This window comes from Cicer arietinum, chromosome 8 (genome assembly GCF_000331145.2).
Source record: "Cicer arietinum cultivar CDC Frontier isolate Library 1 chromosome 8, Cicar.CDCFrontier_v2.0, whole genome shotgun sequence".
NCBI classification, from domain to species: Eukaryota; Viridiplantae; Streptophyta; class Magnoliopsida; order Fabales; family Fabaceae; genus Cicer; species Cicer arietinum.
The window spans coordinates 13099768-13111308 of NC_021167.2; the positions used below are offsets into that span (position 1 = coordinate 13099768).

The following is an 11541-nucleotide window of genomic DNA, read 5'->3' on the forward strand; positions in this document are numbered from 1 at the left end:
AAATTAAAAATGTACACATATCATTATTATTGAAAAAGAAAATCTACTATCTCAATCTCATATTAAGTAATGATTTTTTTTTTCAATAAAACATTAGAACATGTTTACTTTGCAAATATATTTCTTATTTTGACTTTTTTAAATTTTTATTTGCTATTAAAGAAATACTAGAATTTTAAAATAAATAATTGTGTATGTTTTTAAAAACAACAAAAATATTAAAAAATTATTTTTATTATTTTCATAAATATATCTTTATTAATTAACATTTTATCTTCCTGAAATAATAAAAAAGAGTAGTGAACCCTCATTGCTATGCAAATTTTTAAACTACTATATAGTAAGCTCTTAACAAAAAAGAATCTTTTATTTTGTTATTTTCCTTTCTAGTTTAGAAACCCTAGCTTTTGTAGTCTTGATAGAAAATTTTCCTATCATGATAATGCTGATTTAGACCCCCCAAAAAAAAATAGTGGATTGAAAACCTTGTTACAACCTTTTTTTTAAAAAAAAAAAAAATTATTGGTCAAATGTAAACTAATTATTCTGAATTCCATTGTTTATAGTCCAAATGAGCACTGCATTCCACATCCATTAATAACATATTGTAAAAAATAACCCCCAAATTGGTATGTGGTGAAAAATCATAAAACTTGTTAAAAAGAAAAACAAATATTCTATATTTAAAAAGAGGTACTAAAATTCAATTTGAATAGAATAAAAGGAAAAAAAATGTAATTATGTTTTTTTGAAAAAACATTATGTTATGTGCAATTGAATTTTCCGAAGTTTCAAAATATTCAAAAAAATTTACTTTTCTCAAATATTTTAATTTTAAAAAATTGTTAAAATTTAAAAGAGTAAAATATGTTTTTTATTTATTTACCATCTATAGGACTTGTTCTGATGTGAATTTGAAACTTGACAATTGTACACAAATTTCTTACTATTTCATCCACAGACAATTTTTTATATTTTTTTTTACTTAATTGCAGTTTTGGTCGCCCTATTTTAGGTGAATCGTGAAAGTAGTCCCCTCATTTTATTTCTCTCCAGTTTTGGTCCCTCAAACAGAATTTTGGTCCAAAATTTGATGAAATTTCATTTTTTTTTTTCATTTTTTTTTTAAGTCACACATGCCTCAAGATCTTGTGCTGCAACAATTGTACCTAAAATCTATGATAATAAATGGTGTAGTATGACTTCAAAAAATAAAATTTCAACCAAATTTTGGATCAAAATTTTGTTTGAGGACCAAAATTGGGGAGAAATAAAATGAGGGACTGCTTTCGCGATTTAACTAAAATAGGAGGACCAAAACTGCAATTAAATCTATTTTTTTCTAAAATAAATAATGTGAATGTAAGGCATCACGTGAAGAATCAAAAGAGTCTATAAAACAATCACTCGTGAATTTTATATTACCCTAAATAAAGTAACGAAACCCATTAGTGACCCATATTCAACTAACCAGTTCACCCTAAATAACCTACTGGACGGAAACAATAGAAGAGTGTGATGACGAGTATTTGAACTTTTCATTTACTATTATTTATTTATTTTAGATGAGATAATAAATATTAGAAAAATTCCACATACACACCTGCGAAATTTTAAATTTGAATTTATGATATACAACCTTTATTTATTTGATAAACTATAACTTAAAGATTATATATTATGTCTACCAAAAAACAAACTATGTTTACTTTATACAGTGCTAGTGTCCAAACAATTTATATGTCCGTCTCCTTGTTTCATTGAGCTAACATGTGCAAATATTTTACTATATCTTTTATTTAATTTTATTCTGTTTTTTTTTACAATTTATATAATTTTAACTGTGATTTATAATTTCTTTATTTATATTAAGCAATTATATATATTTTAAATTTATTTTAATGTGTTACGAAAACTGAAAGTGAAGGGTAGTTTTATAAGAAAAGCCATACAAAAAGGGGTATCTCCTTGTCTATTGTTATAGTTAGTATGTTACTTTCTAATTTATTTTAATTTGTCTAAACTACAGTGATGTTTATTTTGTAGCAAAGCATTAGAAATAGTTAATTTTAATCCTTCAATAGGACTCATAATTAAACAAAAGTATTAGTAAAATGTCAAGTTACAGCCTTACTCTCTCCCTTCTCCAGATTCACGAACCACGACAAACGCGCGGCCGCCTCTGCCTCCAGTCCAGATCGCTCCTTTGCTCGCTGCTGGCCTGCGGCTGCCTCTGCCTGACTGCCTCCGTGGCCGTTCGTCGATCTCTGTTCAATGGAAAAATTCCCTACCCATACAAATAACTAAAAATGCAATCTGAACGAAAAAGAAAGCTTACAGGAAGAAACCCACTCTCCGATTGCACCAACACTTGTTCTTATTCTTCCTCTGTTCCTCTTAAATCCACCAAACCCTATCGTTCTTCTTCTGCGTTAAAAAAACCTCACACCGAATTCACGTCAACTACCGGGAATCTCGATGGTGCATCAAACCCTAACTCTCCTCCATCTACCTTTCTTTCAACTCCTTTGCCTAAAACATTGTCTTGTCGCAGTACGTTGAGTTATTAACCGTTTGAATTGTTAAAAGTGTTTTTCAATTTTAATTCTCAATTTTATTGTGGTCCTTATTTTGCAAATTAGGGTTAATTTTAGTTTCTCTGTAAAATGCATATGTGTTTCGTAGAGGAATAGATTATGATTTATGGGTTAAAAATGCTATAGATAAGGGTTGTGTTTAGATTGATTATGAGCAACTTATTTGGGTTTATGAGTTTATCAATTGGCATACACACTTGATAAGGCGGTTAGGAGAGTTTATTGAAATGAATTATGACATATTCATAAACTGTTTTTTAGCTAATTTTGTTAATCTTTCCATTAGAGATTATGGAAGTAGTTTGTGGTTTATATGAAAATTGTTTGACCATATGTTCTCTTTGACTATAGAAATAGCTTATACATAAGCTTTTATACGATGAGTGCTTAACTAAGCTGTTAATCTAAATGGGCCCAATGTTTGAGGTAGCTGTTTGTTCTTGATATTGTGGAGATTCACAATCAAATACAATGTAGCCATGCAACTGATTTAGCTTTAATCGCTATCGCGTTGTGGTCGTGTTGATGGGGGCACACATTTGTTTGGATATCCTGGCTATAGTTTTTACTAGATATGATTATCGGTATTAATTTCTTATTTTTCATACTGTTTTAACCATGTCAAATTTCTGCTTTTTGTTCTTTTACTTCAGGGACTGTTGATCTTGAAGCTTCTGAGCCTATTTCTATAGTATACAGCCGAAGAACCTCTTCAAATAAAAGAAAGGATATAGGGAAGGAAGTGGTCGTTCCAGCCCATAACACACCTATTAGAAGAAAGGATGTTGCGAAGGAAGTGGTCGTTTCTGCTAGTAGCACGTCCATTAGAAGGAAGGATAAAGAAAAGGAAGTGGTCAATCCTGTGAGTAGCACACCCGTTAGATGGAAGGATAAAGGGAAGGAAGTGGTCATTCCTGCAAGTAGCACACCCATTAGATGGAAGGATAAAGGGAAGGAAGTGGTCATTCCTGCAAGTAGCACACCTATTCAAGGGAAGGAAGTGGACATTCCTTCAAGTAGCACAACCATTTTGAAGGTCTCTAATACTAGGTAATCACCCCTTTCTGTAACATAGTGATAGATAGTGTTAATATGCAAGTGGTATTAAGTTTAAGGACCAATAGTTAGAGGAAAATAGGAATGGACTGTTTAAATTCAGGGAATGGGGGTATAAAAAGAAAGTTGCTAACCTTATGGTGGATCTGATAGGATAAAATTTCAATCCTTGCAAGGAATTCTCTAACATATTCTGATGGTTGTTCTGTGCTGTGAGAACTGGCTGTATTAGGTGTGGTGTGGTGAGTGGAACTTGATTGATCACATGAAGTCTTTATGCTATTAGACATGTCTTCCATTCATTAAGTATGGTTGTCAAACTCTTGAGATAACTTGTAGAATTGTACAAGTACTCTAGGTATTAAAATATTATTATATATTAAAACCCTAAAATGCGATAGCAGAATGATTAGTCTCCGTAGTGCACAAACCACTAATCGTACAGATGTTGCACCCAACTCCATAGATGCAAAATTGTTTCTGGTCTGGTCTTGATGTTGAATATTAACAATCAGATATTGTACATAAGTGGACCGTCATAAATATTTGAGTAACTCGGTCAAACCCATGTGAAATGGATGTTACTAAATGAGTGGTAAGTGGGATAAAACCAACCCACTAAGTGATAATGCTAGGGGAAGAGAGGAGGGGCGGTTATAGTCCGAGGTCTATAAATACCAAACATTCTAGGCTAATAGTCCGAGGTCTATAAATACCAAACATTCTAGGCTATCTCATTCATTCTTACTCATAAAAACACCCGAGTCTTGGTCACGGCACATCGCCGGCAAGGCTTATCTAGATCAAATGCCCTTATATTACTTAAACAATTTGAGGTCTTATGGTCGTTTCAGATCGTCGGCAAGCCCTCAAAAGTTCTGTAAGAACAATAGGAAATAATGTTTTGATACTATGATAGATATTTTGAACATTATTTTGTATTAAGTAAACTTTTATGAGTTTAAGATTTCATTTCAGGCAGCCTCTTGGGTTTCAAAACCTTGCGATGAAGTCATGTGAAGCTTTCATGAATAGATTACTAAGTCCGAATTTATCCCTTTTTGTTTCACCTCTGCCTTATCATGTCTCTACATTCATGCCCTTAATATTATTGTTACCCTCATTCTTTTGCATGTTCCTTTTTCATCATATAATACAGTGAGAAAAATGATGGGGTAGAAGGTGCAAATCTACCCAAGGTCAAGGCAATGACAGTCCCTTGTAGAAAGGTACATAACTTTACTGTTAAGTTTCTGCATGTTCCTTTTTCACCTCTGTCTTTACTCATTAGTGTAGTGAAGTCTCTGAAATGATTATTAGGTGGAAGCAAAGTGTTTCATTTCCTTGCACTTTTTAGCTTCATACACACCTTTTTCCCCACGTGCATAATTCTTGTCACACTAGGTATTTTGCAATTATTTGATGCTTCTTTGCTGAATTTTCAGAAGCACCGTGCCAAGTCATCTAAACAAGACGTGTTCAAAGATCCCATCTTGCAAGATTATATTGAAAAACAAAATGCTTACTTTAAAATGATTGATGAATTTGAACTATCAGAGGAGGAGGTTGAAACAGTTAGTGATAACTAGAAAGTGGTAAAGTGATTGATGAATTTGAACTGCCAAAAGAAGGAGACTATATCTATTGATAACTGGAAATGTGATGAAGATGTAATGTAATGTAAGTATAAATAGCAGCTTGAAGCTTCTTTGTCATGGTAGGTTGTATAGTTGTGATATGATAGTTTTTTTTCACCATGAATTACTACCTCAGTGCCACATCTCTGACCAAATAAGTCAATACAAGTTGAAAAATCGAAGGAGGCCAAGGGAAAAATCGAAGTTGAAATTGTTTAACACTTACACGTCAATAGTCCTCATGGAATCTTCCTCTCTTATTTCAGTTGTAAATTACTAGTTGGAATGTAATTCTTTCAATTCATAAATTCATGTTTTTGAATACGTTGCTTTGTTAGACTCACGTGGAGGCGAATACAAAGAGATACAAAAGTTCTGTATCATGGCCTAATAGACTTAACAGATAAATTTCGAAACTGACATATATGATCAAGGTTATCAAGAATGTGAGGTAACTTGTAAGATTGCCGGGAGCTTCCTCCGAAGAATTACTAACGAGTTGGGTTTACGGCTGTCTTAAGTTGATTGTGCTTTTTATTTTTCTTTAGAATGCTATATTTGCTAGAGATAGCAAAGGATAAGGATGGAGTGCAGTTCGATACTTTTAAATGTCTCGACGAGACTATATATGTAGTGCTAATAATGGATAATAACATAAAAGGTCCAATGACTAAAAGCCCAAATAAATAATAATTAAAATAAAAATCCAACTAATATAAAATTTTATATCTAGCTTAAATATCTAAATTATCTATTTAACTCTAATTGTATGCCCATCAAAGTTACAATATTCTCTTGGCTTCAATGATCCTATCATATCACATCATCAAGTGTAATTTTATACTTAATGAGAATGACACAACATTAAAATTAAGCATCAAACTAGAATGTGGTGTAAAATCCTAAAACTTATAAAATTTCATCATGGTGATGTTTTTTATGTCCGCTGTTCATGCTTGTGTTTATTCATAAAATAACCGATACCTTAGTTTTTCCATGCTCAAACATATAAATCATCTTATTACTCCATCTAATCCTGCCTCAATTAAAATTTTCATCTTTATATCATAGTTTATTTCTCCTCAAGTTATTAGTTATTACTGGAGTGAAAATGTGAAATCATGATTTTATAGCTTGAATTTGTTTTTGGCAAACAATTTATCTTTTGAATGCAATCGCAAAGACTAATAATTTTTAATGGATTTTTTCCCATAAACTCTAATTTATGATGAAACCATCTTTAAAATAGTTTAAGAATTCAAATATCTACTAGTTATGTTGCATCAGATTAGTGCTTGAAAAAATATTTAGGGTGTGCATGCATAAGTGAGAAGAATGACGAGGTCGGTGATTTTTATGAAGGCCCAATGGCATGGTTCAAGCTACTAATGTTGTGGTATTAGTTGCATCAAATAAAGGGCAAATATCCCAGTTAGTCCTTGAATATGTAAAGATGTATTAACTTAGTTTTCCACATTATTGATACTCTAAAGAAATTGAAAAGTTTCGGTCAATTTTTTTTGCTTTGTTGATATTTATAAAGACTAGAATGACATTAAATTAATAATAATGTTAGAGATACATTTATTAACATATCCAAACACAGAGACAATTTTAATCAATATTTTTCAATTTAGGGAACCATTTGAAACAAAACACCAATATTTTTTATGAATAATAACTTGATAAGTACAAGAAATAGAAGGCCCACTTATTAAAGGCCATCAACAACTATACAACCTACATTTTGTCCTATAATTTCTTTCGTGATGAACTGTTGGCACTAGTCCTACATTTTGTCGCTGTGGACTGAGGAGAAAGGCTGTTCTCACCACTCAACATGTCCCTCATCCCCGTTCCACACCATAGGGACATTTTCTCCTCCATCCCTGTCCCCATAGATCCCTATAGGGACCTCATCAACTTAGCAAAATTATAAAGTTTTATATTATTTTTATCTCCATAGATCCCTAGGGCTTTAGTAGTTAACGCATAGGCCTGCCCTGCTTAAATGACACGTGGTGGAATTTTGCACGTCTGTTTCCTACTGTTTCTTTTAGTTATGTTCAAAAGCACCAGATCTTTACTAGTTTCATACAACACTGTCTTTAATCAACATGATTTTTATATTTAGGCTTGTAGTCAATAATTTAATCATCATGAAGCATTAACATAATTGAGTTGAAATTTCATAGGGAACACTAGTACATAATTGAGTTGAAACTAAAGTTTTGGTTTAATAATAATCTTGCAGATTTTTCACCTCCTTCTGAAAATGGAAGCAGCATATCTGCAGAAGCTGTGGTTAGAATCGTAGTTGTGGTAGCAATTGTTATCATCTTATTGTTTGGTATATTTAGGTGGAAAGGCTGCTTAGAAAAAAAAAACTCTTTAGAATCAGGTAATCAGAAAGAATAAAGTTTGGATTTTTCATGTGCTTAGAGTAAATTTATGTAAGTGTTTTTATTAAGAGCTTACAGGATATGTCCTGTCAGTGAAAAGTTCTTGTATGACAGTCAATCACAACTTGCCAATACATCAAACAACTGCATACCCACCTTTTTTAAATTTTTATTTAAAAAATGTATGATATGAGGTGGCAAATGGAAGAGTATAAAATAACTTTAGTCTCTTTAGTTAATGTGTTATGTTATTGTAGGCTTATAATGTGGAAGTATTTCCTCCTGGGTTTTTTGATTCCATGGAGCATCTCTCAGTGCATGTTGCAAGTGAAGCTAGGCTTGGTGGACCAATTCAGTATAGATGGATGTATCCATTTGAAAGGTGATATATATATACATATACTTGATTTTCAATATACTTCAACTTATATATACATGGAGCTTATTGTACATCTCTTTGTATATTATAGGTTCATGGGTTATTCAAAACGGTCGGTGAAAAACAAAGCTAGAGTTGAGGGCTCAATTTGTTCATCTTACCATCACCGTGAAACAACACACTTTTGTTCTCATTATTTCAACAACGAAACATTGTCACCAGTTAACAGAAGAAATGCTACTGATAGTGTTATACGTCATCCACATGCTTTATCAGTTTTTTGCTTGTCTGGTCATCATGCTGGTAGGGATTTTCTCATTTTCTGGCCAAGCGACAAAGTATTTAATGCGGCACATGTTCACGTTTTGATTAACTGCACTGAAGTTAAACCCTACATTGAGTACGTTTCAAATTTCTCTTCATGTTAATTATATTTAATTATATGATTAAATTGACATTCACCATATATATGGTCATCGATTAGGGCATTTTTAAATACGGGACAATCATCTGATGATATACATTCAAATTTCTCATTATGGTTTCAACAACAAGTGCATCTCGAAGAACAAACTCCTATCAACATCCACTTAAGGCACTTATCTATGGGCCCGAGTAGAAGTTTCAAAGAATGGCACACCTATTACGTCAATGGATACAAATTTCACACTGAATCTTGGACTGAAGGAAAAGAAACAATTAATAGTGGAGTTTGTATGAAAAGTGTCTCTGATAGTGGTGTAGTAGAAGATTTCTATGGCATAATTGAGCATATTTACGAAATTGACTACACGTTCCTAGATTATGCGAAAAAAGTGGTGTTGTTTTACTGTAAGTGGTTTGATCCATCTAGCAGAGGAACTAAAATAAATTTGATATCCAATACTGTAGACATTCGTATGAGCAAAAAATATCCACGGTTTGATCCATTTGCCCTGGCCCATAATGTAAGACAAGTGTATTATGTTCCTTATCCATCAACTGTCAGAAGCAAACAAGGTTGGTGTGCTGCAATCAAAACAAGACCAACGAGTGGAATCGAAGAAGTTGAAGCAAGTCACAATGAAGAAGTTGCATTTCAAATGGATGAAATGTCAAATTTGGATCATGTGATTGGAGATGAGACTATTAGTCAACTTTGTCATGAGTCACACATTGTATAAGAAATTGATGAACAAGAAATAGATGAATTAGAGAATGATGAAGGCAATGACTTAATTCACTCATCAAATGACGACGACGATGATGACGAAGACGAAGACGAAGACAATTAATTAATTATATATATATATATATATATAATGACTTAATTCACTCATCAAATGACGACGACGATGATGACGAAGACGAAGACGAAGACAATTAATTAATTATATATATATGTGTGTTTCTATATCTATAATATTATATATTGTAATTGAAATGAACGACACCTTATATATATATTTTTATATTTTATATATATTTCTTTATTTATGTCAGTGTTATAATTTATTTATGTATATTTCATTATTAATTAATCTTATGTTAATTGTATACACACATATATTATATTATATATATGTATGGATATGGATATATATATATATAGACATGGCTTCAGTGTCGGGAGTAGGAGGATCAGGAGGTTCGGATGGATCGGGAGGAACAGGAACGGCGGCAATACGAGGAATATCCAAAACATCACGTGGTAAGAAAAAAGTTGCTAAACGTGTTGTTAATGACCCATCTCTCATGCCGATGCCGTCCATTGGTACTAGTGGTGGAGCTATTCCTCTATATCCGGAGGTCCCAGTAGAGCCTTATACCTTAGACGAAATAATGGATCCCGGATGTGTTGATTGCTACAACCGCATTGTCATCATTCCAGAAGGAGATGGGTATGTAAACTATGATTGATTAAATATTTCATTATTATTGCAATGTAAATACATTATTAATTTTATTAATTTATTTTTATATTTAATTTGCATATAAACTTTGAAGATATCTTCCTTTTAAATCATCTGCAAAGGCAATTGCTGAAGTCATACAAGAGAAATATAAAAAACCATGGTTGTCTTGGGGTGAGATAAAAGAGGATAAGACACCTCAAATTAGGGAAGTTGATCAGTTTTTACATTGTTTCAAAGTAAGTCATTAGATTAATTTATTTAATTACTATTTATTTATACATTTGATTAATTTACTGAATTACTAATTATATTTTTAATATTTTTTAAATTTCAACAAACAACAGACCAAATGCACTTGGAAAAGAGAGCATGATGCCGCAGTTTTGGCTTCATTTGACCATCGCTTTTCAAAGCGTCTCTCATCTATGTTGGCTTACGCACGTAATAAGGGGGAGGAAAAACGGCCTAATTGGATTGGTGAAAATGTTTGGACTGCTTTGTGGAGGAAATGGAACACAGATGCTTACAAACAGAAGAGAGAAAAAGCAAAGACTAATAGAGCATCTGAGAGGGGTACCAGTACTCATAAGGGAGGTTCCATGTCTGCTGGAGAAATTAAATATTATATGGTAATTTATTATTATTTATAATATATATCTATTAATTTATATTCAATTAATCATCACATTTCACCAACTTATAAACTTGACATTAATTTAATATTTTAGGAAAAGCAACTTGGAAGGGAGGTCACTCAGGCTGAGATACATCGCTATCTTCATGTTAATCCTGAAACAAATGAGTATACTGATGAATTATCAAAAAATATTCAGGTAATTATTATATATTAATTGTTATATATTAATTAGACCTATAAATTATTATAATATTAATTATTAACTATTTTATTTTTTTATTTTTTTATTTTAAATATAGGAACAACTTCAACAAATCATGAAAGAATGGGATGATCATCAAGCTACTCTTCCTCCTGCTCAGCGAGCTGGTCTAGTGCAGCGGAAACAATATGAGACCGCAAGTTTTATGCACATCAGTGGTGGCAAGTACAAAGGGCGTGTGCTGGGTGCCGGTAGTTTATCATCAACCTTTAAGAAAGGTCCAACCGGCTATATTCAGACTGAGACGTCTTCTTCTTATGCTAGTACGGATCGATCTCATCGTCCGTCGATAGATAATGATCTTGACCAGTTAAAGAAGCAATGGGCAAGTGAGCAAGAAGAAAAGACACAACAGCTGATACAAGCCGCAATTGATAAATTGAATGAGGAGTGGAAACAAAAGTTTCAAGAGCAGCAGCAGCAGTTTCAGCAGCAACAACATTTCAACAACAACAATTTTCATTTCCTCCTGTGTTTCATCAGCAGTTGCCGCCTCGGCCTCAATACTTGCCTCAACAACCACTATTCCAGTAGCAACAAAATTACTCTCAATACTCCCAGCAGCAGCAACCGCCTCCAAATTTCCAACAGCAACACCAGGATCCTCCGAACTCTGTCTTCCAGCAACAGCAGCAGCCGCCAATGTTTCAACAACAACAATATTTTCATAATTATC

General features: G+C 32.6%; 1 protein-coding gene and 1 pseudogene across 3 annotated transcripts; both read left to right on the plus strand.

Annotated features, from left to right (window-relative positions):
* Window positions 1-2061: 2061 nt before the first annotated feature.
* LOC101514773 (uncharacterized) lies at window positions 2062-5670 on the plus strand. 3 transcript variants are annotated; one of them, XR_001142941.3, is made up of 5 exons: window positions 2067-2553; window positions 3251-3647; window positions 4632-4696; window positions 4813-4882; window positions 5099-5160. XR_001142941.3 is itself a non-coding variant. In XM_004515354.4 (4 exons), the coding sequence occupies exons 1-4, from the start codon at window positions 2310-2312 to the stop codon at window positions 5240-5242; spliced, it is 855 nt and encodes a 284-aa protein (XP_004515411.1). In that variant the 5' UTR covers window positions 2077-2309; the 3' UTR covers window positions 5243-5670. The 3 variants fall into 3 exon arrangements, 1 of the variants encoding a protein (XP_004515411.1); XR_190462.4 differs by having other exon boundaries at window positions 2062-2553; window positions 4632-4882; window positions 5099-5178; XM_004515354.4 differs by lacking the exon at window positions 4632-4696 and having other exon boundaries at window positions 2077-2553; window positions 5099-5670.
* A 1631-nt stretch (window positions 5671-7301) lies between these two features.
* The window catches only part of LOC101492526 (probable leucine-rich repeat receptor-like serine/threonine-protein kinase At3g14840), an 11790-nt pseudogene continuing 7550 nt past the window's right edge, over window positions 7302-11541 (plus strand).